Source organism: Natrix helvetica, assembly GCF_964273705.1.
Source record: "Natrix helvetica genome assembly, chromosome: 3".
Lineage (NCBI taxonomy): Eukaryota > Metazoa > Chordata > Lepidosauria > Squamata > Natricidae > Natrix > Natrix helvetica.
This window is the reverse complement of record NC_138549.1, coordinates 101,129,707-101,150,066: the sequence shown is the minus strand read 5'-3', so window position 1 is coordinate 101,150,066 and position 20,360 is coordinate 101,129,707. Positions and strand designations below refer to the sequence as shown.

At 36.8% G+C, this 20,360-nt stretch overlaps 2 protein-coding genes across 11 annotated transcripts in view; both read left to right on the top strand.

Moving 5' to 3' along the window:
- Positions 1 to 20,360, top strand: part of CTH (cystathionine gamma-lyase) — a 414,207-nt gene that overhangs the window by 196,846 nt on the left and 197,001 nt on the right. The window lies entirely within an intron of this gene.
- Positions 1 to 20,360, top strand: part of LRRC7 (leucine rich repeat containing 7) — a 233,006-nt gene that overhangs the window by 144,042 nt on the left and 68,604 nt on the right. For 8 of the 10 annotated variants that reach the window (XM_081949018.1, XM_081949016.1, XM_081949019.1 and 5 more), the window contains 4 exons: positions 11,670 to 11,733; positions 14,812 to 14,886; positions 16,812 to 16,956; positions 18,075 to 18,147. The exons of 1 other annotated variant lie outside the window; for it this stretch is intronic. In XM_081949018.1, coding sequence (XP_081805144.1) covers positions 11,670 to 11,733; positions 14,812 to 14,886; positions 16,812 to 16,956; positions 18,075 to 18,147 — 357 coding nt within the window. The remainder of the gene's footprint in view (positions 1 to 11,669; positions 11,734 to 14,811; positions 14,887 to 16,811; positions 16,957 to 18,074; positions 18,148 to 20,360) is intronic. One more of the 10 variants, XM_081949024.1, reaches the window with a different exon arrangement.

Here is a 20,360-nt window from a genome sequence, read left to right as displayed (position 1 = left end):
TGAGGACAAAAAAATGTCTTGGGCTAACCCTGAAGCATCCTTCAACATCGTTCTTTAAATTTTCATGAGTTGCAATAATAACAGTTAATGCTTTGTATTCCTCATTACTGTGAATATTTTAACTCATCTAACAATCCGCCAGGATTTTCTGTGTTTTTTAACCTAAATATTAATTCTGTGTGAATATTAAAAGTTTGGATATTCTCAAGCCATTCTTTATGGAAGATTGCATGCATCTGACAATAATAAGAGCTCATGTTACACAGCTCCAACATGAAATTGCAGAAGACTATAAATATTTCTGTATCAATTAATTTAGGAACTTAAAATATCTTCTGATTTTAGCTGGAAGTGCAATTTCAAACATGCCTAATTTGGGCTGGTTCATGTAGAGGAGTCTGTAGGAAACAGCTCCTCACATAGATAATTACTCTTGCATTGTAGGGGACTGCTATCTCCACTTTGATCTATCTGTCTTAAGAGGATGAAAAACCATAGTTTATATCAAGGTAGAAGCTATAATTTCATTTATGGATATATTTTAATGTGTATAGATGTATGAAATCAGGAGTAGGGTTTTGTAATTTTAAAGGCCTATGCTCTAATTCAGATAGTAGGTCCAAAGATCTGATGATTGTCAGAGACCTGAATGCTATTGTAGTTTTGTATATCATTTATTTCCTAATAATAAAATCCAGTGCCTTAAAAGTAAAAACAAATTAACACTATGGAAAGCACAATACATTTCCGAACCATTTCCAGATATCTGTACAAGCATCCAGTCAGAGTGGTGCGGTAGCCTAGAGGTGGAGCTTTCACCTCACAATTGGGAGGCTATGAGTTTGATTCTAGGTAGAGGCACATATTTCTCTCTCTGGGTACGATGAGAATATATCTGCTGAATATAACTCCGCATTGGCGACAGGAAGGGCATCTGGCCAGTAAACACTCAGGTTCATTCACTTGCCCAGACTCCACCCCTCAAGGGATTATGGGGTCATTAAAAGGAGATGATGTACAAGCATCCAGTCACACCAAACGATTACATGGAGTAACAGTCACTATTAAGCATTATTTGGTTGTAATAGTTTGAGAATTAAAGATGTATTATTATATCTTGTCCGATATGATTAATCTTTAAAAAGTAATTATAGGATGTCTTGAATTATATGTATCTATTGGCAGGGTGGCAGTTATTATATTTCTCTCTTGCATGCAGTACAGATCTGTTCAGTGCATCTATGTTTCTGTAGAATCTGTAGTGAGTTTTCTAAAGGAAGGACCAGTAACAGTTTGGATCTGTGGAACTACTGTTAGAAAAGGAAAGGATATTTTGGTTTGTTTTCCAAATCTTGATGTTGTGGCCTTTTTAATATAATTTTCAGCTCAAGGAGAACATTTTGGAAATTTAATCCTTTTTCAGTTGATTGGCAAAGACGTGATGAAGATGTTATCCGTTGCGTAAAATAGATGTAGAATGCTTATAGTAAGTATAGTGTGGGGGTCAGAGGGGAGAATCTTGGTATTTAACTACAGCAGCAGCATTCTACATTAACTGGAGTTTCTGAAGATAGAATATATTAAGGTGATTCAGTCTACATGAAAGATGAAACAATTGCATGCAAGATTATGGCCAAATTGCCTGCCTCAATAATCGATTCAGTATATTAGGTAAAGGTTAAAAAAAAAGTTCTCTTGGAGAGAATTGCCTTCTGGATAATATAAAAAGTAAAGGTGAATCCCAGAGCATCTCCAAACTATAAAACTAATCCTTCAAGAAGAATATAAATCCACCCATAAGCATTTCTCTCCAGGAAATTAAGTTTGCTGACTAAAACCATTGCTTTGCCCAGATTTAATTGCACTGCATTTACTGTCATCCATTCCAGTAAGTGTGTGACCTCAGATATCATTAGACTTCACATCCTTCTTAAATAGCAATAATAAAAATCCAGGTGCTAACAGGCATTTACAGACTACAGGTGAATTTCACATTGTCCATTGAAGAAACTACGTAAAAAGCAAAAAGACTTAAGCTTTATACAGTGTAGTTTTCTTTGAGTTGGATTTGATAATAAAAATAGTATTCCAAAAGTAATTCAATTCTAGAGCAAGACTAAAATAGTAGTGTTATGACAACATATGTAAAAAGAATTTGAATCTGTTTATCATAGCTACAATGTAATCTTAAACTTGTTTATTTAGAGAAATAAGATTCATAACTTAATTAATTGAACTCTAACTATAACCTAATGAATTCAGTTTAAAGTTTAATTAATTAAACTCAGAGTTCATTTGCGTTGTAGAATTCTTTTTTTTATTCCATATTAGTAATACAGAAAAAATATACCTAAAATGTTAACACATTAGGGATTTTTCAAAGTCAAATCCCAATTTTCATAATTAATGTTAACACATTAGGGATTTTTCAAAGTCAAATCCCAATTTTCGTAATCTTTGTATTTGCTTAATATTCCTTTAGCCAATGCAATTTGGAATTTGAAATATATATTTTAATTTTCAGTGAATGGCTTTAACAGCTTAGAGGCTATATTTCATTATGTAAAAGTTCACTTAGAAATGTTCATCCCATGACAATCATGTGGTATTGACTTTATCAAATCAAACACAAAGCACAAGAAATTTGTTTGAGTTTAGAAAAAAGTCTAGGCTTAGAATTCTACTAACAATAAGATGTTATAACTAGCTCTTTAGGTAAATCTCTTTCATAACCTAAACAAGTTTAGACCCATAAAAGGAGGAATATTTTTTAAAAATCAAGACTTTCTAAGAATATTTACTAGCAAAGTTTTTTCCCCTCCATCTTAGCCCTCTGCAAGTTAACTCTGGTCTAAGGAAAGGGAAAATTTCAGTCTCCAAATTTCTAATTTTGTTGTAAGATGACTTAGAAAAACTGGAAAAAAAATAATTTCCTAATGTTGTAAGTCAGCTGTCTCTCTTTTAAGTGCCATGATCCATTTGGTAGTTTTAGTCACCTCTTCTGCTCAACCAGTTCCATCTTTTTGGGCATTGAAATTGATTTTTCTCATCTTAGCATGTGAAGATCGAGAGTGTACCCCTTGCCCCATCGCCTGGGAGAGTACAATGGCACCAACAGCAGAGGATGTGAAGGCAGCACCTTTTCGAACACCTGAAATGGCAGCATCAGGAGCATCAGCACGAGTAGACTATGTTGAGGTAGTTCTCCCATGCTATACTATGAAAGCAAAACAGTTTGGGGATACTACATGCTGATGGAGGCTGCCTCTTACTAGATAATCTTTGAGCCAAATGTTTACTGTGTTTTAGAATATGCACTTTTTCTTTGAGAAGAGAATATGCCCTCTCCACCCTTAAACTTCTACATAGGATAAGATTGGGCCGGTTCTCAGGAATTTTTTCACTGAAGAGCAGTGTTACTGCCATTTTGCTTCCTACAATTCCAAAAGTGAAAAAAGTAATAAATTTAAAATTACTCATAATAGCTTAAATGTAGGAAAAGATAACTTTCCAAGTCTATAAATTTGCCTTTAAAAGTTTGTTCATGGATGATTGGAGGTTAAAAACGAAAAACTCAGTTTTTAGAAAGATTTGCCCCAATGTAGACTTGCAAGACAGATGGAAACCTTAGGCACTTCCTAGCAAACAATCAGGAATGGAAGTATGAGTGACTTGTTTTTTTAATAGTTCCATATTCTGAGTTGCACTGAAATTTCAAGATCTATGTATCTTCAGTAATGATACATGTGGCTTTTCTCCAAGAGAGGAATATGTGCATCTCCCTCTTAATAAGACAAAAATATTGACACAAGAGGCCAGAGTCACTCATATTTTCTCTCTTGATTACACTCTGGTTTTTTTAAAAAATGCTATGTTATGTTGGGATGATATTGTGCATTAGAAGAATATACATTTACTGTGAATTTTAAATTTAAGGCTGATTACAGGTTACTTGTTTTATGGTTTATATTAGTCCAATCATTTGGAGAGGAATTTATCTGTAGTATTAGTACAGTGTTTCTCAATACATTTGTACATCTATTGGGGGGGGTGTTTGTGTGGGCACGCACATGTGCTTTATTGATTGATATACACTTTTACTGGTTTCATTTAAAATATGTTCAGATTTAAGTTTTAAAAGATTGATAAATGTGTTGTTGATAAAAGTAGCAGTAGATTATGGCAGTAGATTATGAATTTAAATATTTGAGAACAGCTGCAGATGTATGAGACAAACAGAGTTTAGCAAAACTAGAAATAGTAGTAAAATATTAAAAGGATGGATGTTGAATTCTTTTTAATTTATTCAGGAAAAATCATTTTTTAAATATTTTAGGGGCATTTCAATACTGATAAATAAAAATATAGATTACCTTTTTCCCATTCGTTAAAATGGAAATTTTCTAGATTCCCACTATAATGTCATTACTTGGAAAATAAAGTTATTTATCTGCAGAACCAATTCACAGTAGATGTGTTGTACCTGAAATTTAAATGTAACTATTAAAATATAAAGTATATAATCACAATATATATACCATATATCATCAGATATGCAAATAGGAATGCTAGGAGAGAGTGAACTCTTTTTAAAATCTGATACTGTGTACTTTCGGAAGCTTACTGATTTCAAATCAATTTCAACTTTATAAATTAATCCTTAATCCTTTCATTGGGATTATAGCGTTATGATTTATATTAAATTGGCTAAGCTAAAATATATCTTCTATATTATTACCGAACATCATAGTTTATTTGCTTTAATAGGTTGATGTTATTAATTTTATAGTTTGTTAGCCATATATATGTAGACAGTATTGAATTAAATATTCTGGGTCTCATGTATAAATTACATAGATTCTTTTTTCAATTTAATTTTTTATTGTAAATATTAGATTAGAAAGTTAAGTAAAAAATAAATAGTTTTTTCATATAAATCCTTAAATTACAGCCCAATCAACAATTAGCATCTTATAGTATATTATGTACTTTTGAATAGTGTTCCACATAAAAATGAGTTTGATTTTAATCTGTGGAGTAAAACAAGCTTGAGACTATTTTGAATAATTTATCGGTGGAAGTACGCTATGTATATATGTGACCATTTTCACTAGTTTATAACTCCTAGAGCACATATAATTCTAAGTCATTAGGACACAGGGGAGCTTTGTTAAAATGGACAAACAATATTATTATTGTTGTTGTTATTGTTATAGAACTAATACCAATGTAATGAATATTGTCGTAAACACTGCATTTATTCTCCTGTTCGTTTGTCCTATGTATGTTTCAGGGCAGATTTTGCATGGTATTTAGTAGACTCCTTGGTTTTCTAGCTGGATTTTGTCTTTGGGGTTTCTTAAGATGTTGGCTATTTTTTGGTCAGTGTTGAAGGCTGTCTTGATATTGTGTTTGTGGAGAATTTTGCTGATTTTATCTGGTGCCTTTGATGTAAGGGAGGAGGGTGATGCCATTGTCCTGTTCTGTGTCTTGGTTTTTGGGGGGAGTCTCCCTTTGGATTAAGTTGGTAATTGTTTTTTTTTAATCTGTTGTAGATTAATATGTTTGTGAGAGTGTGTAATTCAGTTTTCAGGTGGTCTTTGTCAGCTAGGCATTTGGTTCCGGAGATGAGGGTCTTGCTGCAGAGTTGATCTGTGCAGGGTGGTGATGGGATTGTGCGTTTAAGTAGTGGTTGATGTGTGTTTTTTTCCGGTAGATAGTGTGTCCTAAGGAGCCATTGGTTTTTTTGCAGATTAGGATGTCCAGAAAGGGTTGGTAGCTTCTATTTCCATAGTAAATTGTATTTTGGGCTGAAAGCTGTTGAGATATGTGAGGAAGTTGTCCAGTTTTTCCTTCCCGTGTGGCCAAATTACGAAAGTGTCATCTATATATCTAAGCCAGAATTTGGGTATGTCTTCAGATTTATCTAAGGCAGCGGTTCTCAACCTGTGGGTTGCAACCCCTTCTGGGGTCAAACAACCTTTTTACAGGGGTCACTGAGGAGCCTCCCACAGAGAGGCTGGCGAGAAGCCAGCCTGAAGGGAAGGAGTTGCTCGGGTTCCCCGCACGGCGAAAGGAGAGGTGCCAGAAGACTGACGGGTCTGCTGCTCCTCTCGCTAAAGGCGGCCAAGTGCCCAAGATCAGAGTGTGCATGTGTGTGTGTGTGTGTGTGTGTGTGTAGTGGGTGGGGGGAAAGTAGGAGCCGGAATGGAATCGAGGAGGGGGAAAAGAGAGATGCTCGCAGCATAGAGGACGCTGGGAAAGGAAGGCTCAGGAAGGAGGGGAATGGGGAGCAGCAGCAGCAGCTGGTTGGGTGCAGGGAGGGATCTCCAGTTCTCCTGCGCTGCACAGGGCTCTCCTTCCGCAGGGCTCTGGAACTCTTCCCTCTCTGCATGCAGAGATAGCTGCTACGGCTCTTTCCTGAGCCAACATGAAGGGGAACGTGGCTGGCGCTGACCTGAGTCTGGTGCTGAGGAGTCTCCTGCACTGCGCAGCCAGCTACTCACTTCTCAATGGCGGCAGCAGAAGGAGTCGCTGTCCCCGCTGCCGTGATCCCGGCCCAGGAGGATATTTTGCTTGCACGCACAAGAAAGAGATGAAAGAGAAAAGGGGAGAAAGAGAGAGAGAGAGAGAGAGGGGGGGGGGGGAAATGAAAGAGAGCTGGAAGGAGAGAATGGGAGAGAGGGAAAATAGAGGGAAACAAATTAGAGGGAGAAGGGGGAGAAATGAAAGCTGAAGGGAGAGAACGAGAGAGAGAGAAAAGAGAGGGAAACAAGTCAGGGGCAAAGAAAGGAAGTGAAAGGAAAGAAAGAAAGAAAGAAAGAAAGAAAGAAAGAAAGAAAGAAAGAAAGAAAGAAAGAAAGAAACTTTCTCAGGCCTATGATGAAAGCAATGGCAAACTAGATCTCTTGCCAAGAAAACTGCAGTTTGCCAGAAGGCACAAATTGGAAGCAAGTCTGATTTTTTTTAAAGAAAATAACAGAGATGGCAAAAAAATGCATCTGAAAATAAGATTATTTATAATTTTGGATAACATATTATATTGTCAAACTCAAAAGAAAAAATATATATCCTATTGCTGTTAGTACAATCTTGCCAGCTTCTATCAACTTAGAGTTCACTATGAAAAGATTACAGAGAAGCAATTTCCTACAATTAATAACTTTATCCCCAGAGAGAAATCATCCAGATGCCCCAAGCTCTATGGCCTCCCCAAGATACACAAAGAAGGAACACCACCCAGACCCATAGTCAGCTCCATAGGCTCACCTCTACAGAATCTTGCCAAATTCCTCGCCAAACAACTCCAACCCTACGCATAATCCATCACCTCACTTTTTACAGGGGTCACACATACACAGACACATATAATGTGTGTGTGTGTGTGTGTATGTCATTATGTAATATATTTTTCTTAGTATGACATATAAAAAGTCAACCTGAGAATTGCCCCTGAATCTTCATTGTATTTGAGGGATTTAGTAGGCCTTCATAATTTAGTCTCTTTTTAGTCTAATACTTTTCTCATAGGTTTAGAGCAGAGGTGTCAAACTCACAATGTCATGTGACATATTGGGATTATTTCCCCCTTCATCAACCTGGGTGTGGGCATGGCCAGCACATGATGCACCCAGCCCATGGCCCAGGAGTTTGACAGCCCTGGTTTAGAGCATGTAAGTGCCTAAATAGGATTCTAGGAGCTCTAACAATCAGTTATGATGCTGGCTATGGTCATAAGCGATTGTGATTATCTTAGTAGCAATACTTGTAGTGTTCATTTAGTCCAGCAGAATACATTTATTCTTCAGTGGCCATAGAAGAGAAGAAAGTCTTGCAAGTGTTCTGCTGACAAGAGAGGACATTGTCTGGGTTCATTAGCTTTCTTAGTAATGAGTTACCATGGCTTCTGAATCAATTAGGTATATAAGTGGAACTTTGCTTAGTAGTATATGAATATATTAGGAACGCTTTCAGATTCTGCCAATTTATTGTTACTGCTCTAATTCTATATTCCTCTTTGTCTAACATCTAATATTTGTAGGTGAAATATTTCTCTAATGTTTTATAATATTAGTGTTACTTGATCCTACTAGTTTCTTGAAATATGTTTATTCATTTCAGTGGATTTAAAATATAAAATATAGATCTGATTAGGATTTTAGCATAAATGATTGGTATTGTATATATTTACCTTGCTATTAATCTCTCCTATATTTTCAGAAGAAATTTTTAGTAGTTTTTATTGAAATCTTTGTACATTATTAAAAGATAAACAAGAACAAAAGAATAAAAAAGTAGAAAAAAGAGAAGTGATAGAAACAGAGAAAGCGAGAGAGAGAGAGGAGAAAGAAAAGTTAAAAAGCAGCTTCCAGTTTTCTTTACCGCTGTTACAAACTTTTATTATTTCTTCCCCTTTAAAACTATATTATATAGTTCCCAGAGGTGGGTTGCTACTGGTTCGCACCGGTTCGGGTAAACCAGCAGCGACCCAGGCTGGCCACGCCCCCGAGCCAGTTCCCTGCTCACCGCTGCCATTGCCCATATGTTGTATAGTAATTTTTTCATGTTCTGCGCATGCGCAGAACAATTTACAGTCAACTGTGCACGCACGTGCGAAGCGAATTGGCAGCAACCCACCCCTGATAGTTCCTTTCTTCCATAACCCATTTAAATCAGCAAACCCAGAAATCTATTTTTGGCAAAAAGTAGTTATTGTTGTCTCCCTAACTAAACCAGTCAATTTTGCCCTCTCTGCAAGTTCTGCCATCTTCACTATCCAATCCTCTGTTATGGGCACTTCTGTATTTTTCCCTATTTGTGTATATAGTAACCTGTTCTGACCCACCCACCCCGCTCTCATATACCAAGACACTCCGACACAAAGACTCTTCAAGATGTTTATTTTCATACAAGTTCCACCTTGGCAGCAATCCAGCCTGCCAAGATTCAGATAGCATTCTGGGCAGCAATCCAGCTACAGCGACACCCCTTGGCAGCAATCCAGCTACCAAGCTCCAGATAACCACCTTAGCAGCACTCCTGCCTGCCAAGGTCCAGGGAACAGATTGGCAGCAATCCAGGTAAACCCTTTGGCAGCAATCCAGCCTGCCAAAGTACAACACAGATCTGAGAGCTTCTCCAACTCCAATGATCAGTTGATTCCTGCAAAGGGTGTGTCCACAAGCAGTCCCTTTATAGTCTGGAGAGGAATCTAATTATCAGCAGCTGAGAGCAATTACCTCCTGTAATTGCTCAATTGCTCCTTAAGCCGGGTAGCACGCCGGTAACGAGCATCTAATAGCTCACTGCTGATGTCTGACTCACTGTCCCGTGACTCCTCCCCACTGCTCCAAGGCATGACATCAGGAGCCCCCTTCCTTTGGCTTTCACCACTGCTCCATGCCTCAGGCGCCTCCTGGTGGCCAACCAGCCTCTCTGCACCCTGCTCAGAGTCGGAACCCTGTCCAGGGTCCTCCACATCCTCCTGAGCCGACTCAGAGGGACCCTCGCTGTCGGAATCTGGTGGCAACTCAAACGGCTCCTGCTGGGCCACAACAGTAATCTTATTGCAAATATCATGTATAATATCATACATAAAACCAGGTATCCATAAGTCCTTTCTAATTGCACATCCATAAGTCTTAATTTTAAAAAAATCAGTTTTCATCTGAGTAATAGTGTTTAAAGTTGGGTACATATGTATTTATATCCAATGCTCTTTCACTTTTACACATGTCTGCCCTACATAATAAAATATTCCTTTATGCAGGAGTCATAATTTATAGATGTCACATCAGTGCTCATCCAACAGTGGCAGTCTCAGGAGGGTCTAGGTGTATCTTGCTTCTTTGATTTCATGACATCAGTATATATCACATAAATTCCCAAGTACTCAGTTGGGCTTCCCTATAAATTCATGTGCATAACATTGTACCACTAGTTCTTTTGTATTGTTGCCTGCCATATTATACCTACCTCGGTTTTTTCCCCCCTTCAAGACTAGAAATAAGATTGGGTAAAATTCTCTGATCTGCTTCCTATGAGGTCAGTATTTATCTAGAGCAGTGTTAGTGTTGACTTTCTCTTATATAATTGTTTGACTTTCCATAATGCTAAATAGTGTGTTGTTCAAAAGGCCGTATCTCAAAGAAATGTCAAAGAACCATTTTGTAATTATAAGAGGCAATGGTGTATAACATTGAGATAAATGATTTATGCCAAATAAATGCTTCACTTATGGTCCTGGTGAATTTAACAGCATTGAATAAAACAAGGGAGGCAAGGAGGGAGGAAGAAGGATCATAGTTACTTGTAAAAGAGTTTAATTATGAAAACTAACTATTAATCTAACTTAACACATATAATTCTTCTAAAGATGCAAATAAAATTTCATTGCATGTCAGTTAATTTCTTTTTTTTATTAATGACTGCCCAAATTGAGAAGACATTGGGAAAGAGTAGCTGACAGTTTGCTCATGCCTTCCATGTCCAGCCACAAGACAAAGACTAGTTTGTTTGTAACAGTGATTAATAGCTTCATCGGGACAAGGAATCAAAGGAACAGAATGGAGTAAAGTCAAGTGAAAACTTTGAACAGAAAATATTATGTTATGTGGTCAAATAATACAAATTTTATAGCCAATTTCTTTTTGGAGGAAAATATGTCTTATATGATCTCTCATATGTCTTGTTCATTGTTTTAAAATGTTGCTAATAAGTAATGGGGTTAGGCAGGCAGTATCAGATACAGAAAAGTAGTTGAAATATACAAAACTCATTAGCGATAGATTGTATAAACTTGCAAGTCAAACAGTGACAGTTTTCAACTTTTTTTGCATCAATATTCTCTACAATACACTAGTCTTTATCTTCCTGCTATTTTTTCTGAGATGATATTCTTAAAACTATTCCGGCAGAGAATTACAGAACATAAATTCAACACATCTAGACAACACACTGGGAGAATTGATCCAAATATCGAAGTGAAGTGTTGCATTGTTTGGCCAGAAGTTAGCCTTGATTATTTAATATTGAAATTTCTGCAACAATAAATGGGAAACAGTATAAAATTCACAATGAGAGAAAACTCAAGCCAGAATAATTTGCATTACATGTTTAGTATTTAGCGTATGTATTACAGTATTGAAAAATATGGTTTCATATCTGTGTTCAGATAGCTCACATACAGTGAGCTTAGCATATTCATATTATATATTTAATAGGATACTTTCAATACTTTGGGATTGGAAAATTCCCCAACCCATTATTACAAAATGCTAGCATTTTGATATGGTATTGAAAATGATTTCAATTTTCAATACTCTATTGCAGAAATTATTTTCCATTTATCAAAATGTTCCTTGAAGAGGATCAGATTTTAATATTTCTACAGATTTAAAATCTCAATTTAAATAAAATGAGAGCCAGCTCTCACATAATATCACGTATTTTAAGCTTAAAGATCTTCAATCCATAATAAGATTGTATACCCAAAACTACTTCCATAATAAAAGCAGCAATTTCTTAATTTGACAAAAATTGCTGACTGCTATGACTTCTTTAGTTTTAGCAATGTGAATAACAATGCATACCTTATCACTTTGCATACTGTAGATGTACTTAATTTATTATTAGATAAAATGATTATAATTGTCTTTGCTTTTTTGTAGGTCAATGCACAAACTGACCCAGCTGGAGAGGCTTGACCTGGGTAATAATGAATTTTCTGAGCTGGTAAGGAACATTTGTTCAAAAACAAACAAAAACAATCATTCTAAAAGAAGCAGTCATTTAATATACAAATCCTCAGTCTAATGATCCATATCATTATGCTCTTTAAGGCAAATTTGCTCCCTTGAGAAAAACTGTTGCTGCACTATGTAATTTCTTCTATATATTGAACAAAGTTCTGTTCTATGTAGATCAGAGGTGAGTTTCTGCCGGTTCTAACCTCTTTGGTAGAGGAGGTTCCAGAAAAATACAGAACCAGTTAGAAGAGGTTCGTCACGGAACACCTGCCCCGCCCCCCTCGCTCACTTCTCCCACCCATTCCGTCGCCGCTTGCAGGTGGTAGCTTGTGTGGCGCAGCCGGCCTCCTAGGACCTCCCCGAACTTGCCTAGGAGGCGTGGCCACCAGCAAAGCACGTGCTGCCTTCTTCTCTCTGATAGCCGCCTGGTTAAAAAGAAGGGTGAGGCTCCGCTGGTCTGGAGCCCATCCACGGGCTGGAAGGGAGAGATGGACAGACAGACAGAGACACAGAGAGAGAGACACACACACACAGAGTGAGTGATTAAGTGAGTGAGTGAATGAGTGAGTGTCAGACAGACAGACACACACACACATATACACACAGAGTGACAGACACAGAGAGAGAGAGAGAGAGAGAGAGAGACAGAGAGACAGAGAGACAGATAGACACACACATACAGAGTGACAGATGGAGGAGAGAGAGAGACAGATACAGACAGACAGACAGACAGACAGAAAGAATGACAGAGAGACAGAGAGGGAGGGAGGGAGGGAGGGAGAGACAAAGAGCCACAGAGAGAGAGAGAGACAGACAGACAGACAGATACAGAGGGAGAGAGAGAGACAGAAAGAGAGAGAGAAAGAGAAAGAAAGGAAGAAAGAAAAAAAAGAAAAAAAAGAAAGTGGGAGAGAGAGATATGAAAGAAAGAATGAATGAATGAATGAATGAATGAATGAAAGAGAACTTATGACTACAATTGAGCCCAAAATTTTGGTTGCTAAGCAAGAGCGTCGTTAAGTGAGTTTCACCACATTTTCCAAGTTGGCTACGCCCACCTGGTCACATGACCACTGAGCCACTCCCACAAAACAGGCCACATCTACAGAATAGGTTCTAAAAAAATTTGAAACCCACCACTGATGTAGATGATTTTGAAAAATCAGCTATGGGATGATAATGGATCTATTTCTGTCTGTGAACCTTTTTTAGAAGAGAATAGGAGAATCAGAATATAAATAATTATTTCTTTGTTTATTGTACCTATTGCTGTAAATTTTGTGGATAATATGGGAAAGTGCAGGCAGTGATCTTACTTGAAAACAAAGTACATAAAAATTATTAAAATAAAGGCTTATACTTTCTATAACTCATAATATTTAAATGTTTAAAGTTTGTAAAATTCCAATAGAATAGAATAGAATATTGCCCAAGTGTGATTGGACACACAAGGAATTTGTCTTCGGTGCATAAGCTCCCACTGTACATAAAGATGTAAGTGATAAATCATGATCATAGCCATCATAATACATTCATAATGAATCATAAAATACAACACTTAGTGATAGTCATAGGATGCTAAATAAGCAATCAACCTAAATCATACTAGGGAACGAAATAAAACAATATAAATAATTTTACAAAGATACAAGTATAGCGCTAACCCCAAAACGGCCACCGGAGTCCTGGTTCTCCTGGCTCTCTTGGTATGGCCACAGGTCCACAATGGACCATTGCTCAGGCACCTCTACTGGCCTGGGTCATGTAGTGTCATGGTGGTCAGATTCCTCTCAGCAGGCAGGTCAAGTGGTGGGTTGCTGGTCAGTCTTTTCCCAGCTGGTGGCTCACGTGATGAGATGGTATTTGTGTGACTGGTCGGCCCTACTTCCTTTCTCTCTCTCTCCTCTCTCCCTCTCTTGAATTGCCTGCTGAGCTCTCCTTCAACTGGCTCTACTCTTTCATGGATTTCTCTCCTTGCCCTACAGAAGCCTCTTGTATCCTATCTCCTTCTCTCTCTCAGGCTTGCCCCACAAAGCCAATCCTATCCTATCCCCTTTTCCCCCCTCAGGCTTGTCCCACAGAAACCTCTCCTATCCTATCCCCTTCTCCCCCTTAGGCTTTCCCCACAGAAACATCTCTTATCTTCTCTCTTGCCTTCACTCCCTCTCTCTTTCCCCAGGCCTCTTTCTCCATTCCCCCCTTAAGCCTCTTTTCCTTTTTAGATATTTTCACAGCCCTCTTTTTGACTGGTACAGTATACAGGTCCGCAATGGAAAGCAGGTTGGTAGCAAATGTTTTTTTCTGCAATTCTAATTATCCATTGAAGTCTGTGTCTGTCTTCTTTGGTTGCAGAGCCAAACCAGACAATTATGGAGGTGGAGAATAATTCCTCTGTAGAACTGTATCAGCAGCTCTTTGGGCAGTCTGAGCTGAGTTGGTGCAGAAAGAACATTCTTTGTTGTGGTTTTTTGAGAACATTTTTGACGTTAGGTGTCTATTTTAAGTTTTGAGATATTATAGAACTTAGAAACTTGAAGGTCTCTACTGTTGATGTTGTGTTGTCTATTGGAAGAGGTGGTAGTATAGGGGGGTTTCTCCTAAAATCTACCACCATTTCTACGGTTTTGAGTGTGTTTAGTTCAAGATTGTTCTGGTCACACCATAAGTTCAACCTCACTGTTGTATTATCTGCAAACTTCAGTACTTTAACAGAGGGATCTTTTGAGATGCAGTCATTGGTGGAGGAAAGTGGAGAAAGCACACAGCCCTGGGGGTGCCCTGTGCAAACTGTACAGGTATCTGATGTGATTTTGTCTAGCTTCACTTGCTGCTTCCTGTCTATTAGGAAGCTTATGATTCATTTATACTTATCCAAATCTACTATTGTTATTTGGGCTGCTAACTTTTCCACCCAGTTCTAAAGAGTGTCAGCTTGATACTTAGTTGACCAACTGATATACAGACTGATTAAACCATTCGTAAATCAAAATATGAATTTCAATAATATTTAATGAATAATCCACTTAAGAGTGTATGTTTATATAAAAGCTGTTTTTTTTTTCAGCCTGAAGTTCTGGAACAAATACAAAACCTAAAAGAATTATGGATGGACAACAATTCACTTCAAACATTACCTGGGGTATGGCTGTATATACATATATGTACATATGAAGTATATAATATTGCAGAATTGTATAATAAATATATTTTGGAAGTGCAGATCATTTTTCTTTACTGAAGTTATTTTGGTACTGCCTTTACTGAAAAAGTTATTTAAAATTCAGGGAAATATTGACATATGTATCTGCCTTAAAAATAGCCTATGTTGAACTGTGTAGCACAGTCAAGCATCAGAGGTTGACCACAGGAAATTTTTGTGACATTTTTATTATATCATAAAATATTTAATGACTTTCATTTTACAACATATTTTATAGAATTTGTCCAATTTCTATTTCATCAGAATCTGGGTTCTGGATTTTGGACGCATTCTATAGTTTAGCCTATTTGAGGTACCTTGGTTTAAAAATTATTGCCCTACCATGGACCATTTCACCCAGTTAAAGGTTATACACAGACAAACAGGAGAATTTCAGTAATATATAGATTTAACAATAAAAGTACATAAACCCAAAGGAAGAAGAAAGAAACACTTATATGAAAACAAAGAAAGAATAATTTATAAAAGAATAGATCAGCATAAAAGAGTAAATCAACTTAAAAGGAGAAGCAAATTACCAAAATCATTAGACCGGTAACTATGGCAATTGAAAATCAAATAAATCTTTATTATGTTCATAAAGCCAAAATAATGTCAACTGCAACAGATTTAGTTATGTTTCTGAAGATATTTAGCTAAGATGAGCAAATAATCTCCAAATTAGCATGAGTTCAGATTAAGAATTGTTATTAAGTTTGCCATCCTGTTCAAAAGGGACATCAAGAGCACATGAGAAATTGTTTATTTTCTCCACTGAGTAAGGACTTTGACAGGAAAATTATGACCTTGTTTTTGAAACAAGATCAATATCAATAGCAGTAGAGAATAAAAGCCGTCCTGTGAGCTGTGCAAGGAATATTTGCTAAATATTTAGTATAAAAGAGCAGTCTCCCATAGAAAGGCAATACAAATAAAGTTTGAGCTTTGATTAAATCATGCTGGATGTCCTTGTCAAAGGTCCATCATTTCAGATGAGACCTGGTTTTCCAGATTTAAATAATGAGCTGAGTCTGCAACAGTTACTGCCTTCTGTAAGGACACAACACTGTACTGCCGTATCAAAGAGACCAGGGTGCTTATCAAAATATGTACCTTAATCCAGTATAAAGGTATACTCATATAATAGACTATGTGTTGGTATCTTTCAATATCATAGAAGTGCATGCAGCATACCTGTTCTAATATATCGCCCATGTTGGCTAGAAGGGCATTTGCACACTCATTTGTCACTCATGCTCTGGTTACCTCCTAATTGAACTTCTGCAATGCACTGTATAGGAGATTCCCCTTGATTCTAGTTTCTAGAAACAAATCTAGAAACTTCAGCTGGTGCAAAATGTGGTGGCATGAGGAACTATGTATGTTTCTGGAAGGACACACATTACAATTGGGTCCAATTTAAGGTGCTGATTTTGACCTTTAAAATCCTCCATAGCATGGCACCAGGTTACTTGATAGACTGTCTCTCCCAGATTTCATCTGCCTTTTCCACTAAATCTGGCAGAGAGGGCATGTTGAAGGTCAATTATCTAGGGAGCTACATTTGGCGGGCTATAGGTGGCAGTGTATTATGTTCTTTTGCCTCATATGGATATTACACAAATTGTTCAAATCTTAATAACTATAGTTTCAGTCAAAATATTAGAAACTAATATATTTTGCTTGTCCTTGCTTTTTCCATTTAAACTGATCAATGAGACATCAAGACAGATTACTTTTTTTTCAATAAATTGACATTGCCTGTTCATTAACTTTTAAGTTTGTGGTGTATTACGGTATTAAATATTAGAAACTGCAATGAATAGTTGAATCAACTAACTATATTCTTATGTAATCTTATCAAGTCTATAGGACGATTAAAACAACTGATATACTTGGATATGTCAAAAAATAGGATAGAAAGTATAGATCTGGACATATCAGGATGTGAAGCCCTTGAAGATCTACTATTGTCATCAAATATGCTACAACAACTGCCAGATTCTATAGGTATTGACTGAATAACGACTACTCTGTAATTGGGCTAGGGGTAATAGATGAAATTCATTTAGATTCTTCTCAATAGTAATGGGGGGGAAACCAAACCAGTAAGCCTGAACTATTAGCAACTTTAACTTGAAAATTATATACTGCTCTTACATTAAGTTAAAGAACACAAATGAAAGTTTGTATCTCATGCTTCAAAGTTTAAAGAAATGCATTTCATTAAATTGCTCAGTATATAATTTTTCTATGTGAGAACTCATGCTTGAGTATGTTTCTTAAAAGTTTTCAATAGCATTTTTGTTTCATAATGTATCTTACAATATATATAGTAATTTCATTTAGAAGATGTCACCAGGAATAATTATTGATGTAAAATTAACATCTTCAAATATAAGTTTCAAAGTACATTTTAAAAAGCATAGTGTAGGAATTAATTTAAATGGTATGCCAATCCATTTGGATGCACTGTATTGGAAGCAGCAAAAATTGATGTATCCTTGGAAAAGTAGTGTGTTTCTCTAGGGAAAGGAACCGTGGAGTTCTTTTCCAGTTGATTTAACAGATCTTTCTGTTTGTTTCCTCTCTTTCAATCCTGTTACTTCAAGTCACTTCTGTTCAGAAATCTTTTAATAAGCATCATAGCATAGTACTCAGAACTACCAAACAACAAAAACTGCCCTTTGCATTGCAAAACAAATGTAGTATATGCTTGCACTATCCCTTTATTCCAGGGGTGACAAACAAACTGGGTTTCTTTGGGGACTGGATCAGCATTGTAGTTGTCCTCCGTAGACTGGCCGGAGTGGGGGGTGGAAATGGGACGCAGCCCCCCCCCCGTGCCCGTTTTCCAACTGGATGACTTCTCGCAGCATCCTGCCAGCCAAAATGGGGTGGGGGACTGCCCCATTTTTGCTATCAGAGGCAATGCAGGCCAGTTCTTTGCTATTTCCAGGCCAGCCCTACAGGCCAGATCTAAGCAACATGGGCCTTGAGTTTGACACCCCTGCTTTATTCTTTCTCTCTTAACCAGTGCTAAGAAACATTAACCAACTATTTAACAAGCACTCTCTCTCTTTTATTTCACTCTTTCACCTCTCTCCTCCTTTCTCCTCTCTCTCTAGGGCTCTTGAAAAGACTTACCACTTTGAAGGTAGATGACAATCAACTTACACTTCTGCCCAATGCTATTGGAAAGTAAGTAGAAAACATTTTAAAACTTTTCATTTGGTTATATCTTAACAACAACAACAAAAACCACTTATTTCCTTTTCTTCCTTTTCTTTTTTTCTGCAGCATAATTTCTTTCTTTGTATTTTTGAGTTTTGGTTTATTTTGACCATCACTATATTGATGAGCTCCATCACCAGGATTCACCAGGCACTCAAAAACTGTTCTATATTATACACAGAATCAAAACCAAAGTCACTAAAACTCTATAGATAATGTGGTTCAATCCATCTAAGTTGTATTTGTGTAATAGAATTTATATTATTACATTATTATGTAATAGATGTAATTATGTAATAATTATTACATTAATAATAATATGTAACAATAATAATTACGATAATGTAATAATTACATTATTGTGTAATGGAACAGAGCGTAGGACTAGAAGACTGCCAAGGTCCCTTCCAGCTCTGTTCTGATTAATCATTTTGGTTCATCTTCTCCACCAGAAGGGAAAGCAGATGAGAAAGCATTTCCCACTGGCATGGCCTTTTTTTTTTAGTAATACTTAGACATCGTTCTCCATGGGAATATACTCATTGTCAAAAGTGGGTATTAATTCTATTTTCCTAATTGTTGTTCTTTGTTATACAATATTTCCTTCTCCTTTTATAACTTTATCATCTGCTCTTACCCATTATTTCCTTATTGAAAATAGACTATTGGATGGCATGAATAATGTCCAGTGAGCTCTTGGTACAGATTTCCTGCTAAAAAGTTTATTGCCTAACTTTAGAAGTTCAACCTATTGTTCTGTGCAAGGCCAAAAGCCCCATAAATGTCCCTATATAAGTAACTGCATGAGGAAATAAGTCAAAGGATCTTGGTTTTCTTTTTAAAATACTAATTTATTGATTTCAGTTGATGAAGAGCTAAATATATTAAACTTTTCCAGCCTTTTAACCTTGGAATATGTCTGCTTCTGAAACAATATTAACATTAACAATTTTCATAGAATAACAACAGAAAATATTTCACTACATGTGGTTGGCTTTGCTTTTGCATGCTGTGAACATCCAGCCTTTGTAGTTTCTAGATCAGTTACAGTATATTGTTTGTTAATGTTTAAATTCGTCAATTGATATGAAGTCAAAACAGAAAAGGTCAGGATCCAAGGAACAATATACTTTAAACCTGTATCTGGTTCTGGTGCCATTGTCTTAAACAAACATCTGGACTCTTTTTTAATAGTGTCATATTTTTTAAATAAAATTTTGCCATCTGCTTTATTAAATAGAAACTGACAATCTGTTTTATCTATTTAGAGTGTAAATTGCTTAACAAAAGTTTAAAAGGGTAAAAAAATAGGAGAGAGAATACTGTGCACACATCCCTGAGCCCCCAGAGAAAACTAACATATACACAGGAGTGGGATCCTACCGGTTTAACAACCGGTTCGCTGAGCACTCGCACACCCTTAACATGCTTGATGTGTACTGTGCACACATGCACAGTTCACTGGAAAATAGCTGAGGCGTGGCAATCCACTCTGCCAATCAGCTGACCTAAAAAACAAGGAAATATAGGTGAGTATAACCCGGGGGCAGGTGAGCTGGCCCACCTGAACGTCGGTCTCAGCTGATCTTCGGAGCTACTGGTTCGCACTCATTACAAATCTTCTTAGAAACTGATTTGGTATAGTATCATGCCATTCCCTTTTGTGGGGTAGAGACAAATCTTTTCATTGTGAGAAAGGCATAATTGGTGGAAATGAGCTCAGCATGAACTAGCCTGTGGCTGATCATGTTGCTAATTCCAGATAAATGACAGTTTTGAACATGGTTAGAGTATCAGCTCAAAGTCTGGAGCTAGTAGGTTCTGCCTGCTTAAATGGTAATTAGCTAGAATCCCCTGCTGCTAACGGCTCCCTTCATCTTTGCAATGATGTGTAAGATTTTTTTTCCTTTGCAAAGTATGTTACACATAGGAGGACATTTTGATGAAGGATATGAATCTGGCTTTGATTGGTGGGGAAAGAATCACGAGATCTTTTTAGAATTTCCAGTTTTGATTTTTGAGCTCTTTCTATATTGCTTAAAACACAACATAGGGAGCAATAATAGCTTATTTTCACATCTAGTAAGTCTTCACAGAAAATATAATGTAAGATAGCTAACAGTAAATAATATTTCTCGATAAATACATATCACTCATTAAAACATTTATACAAAATGATA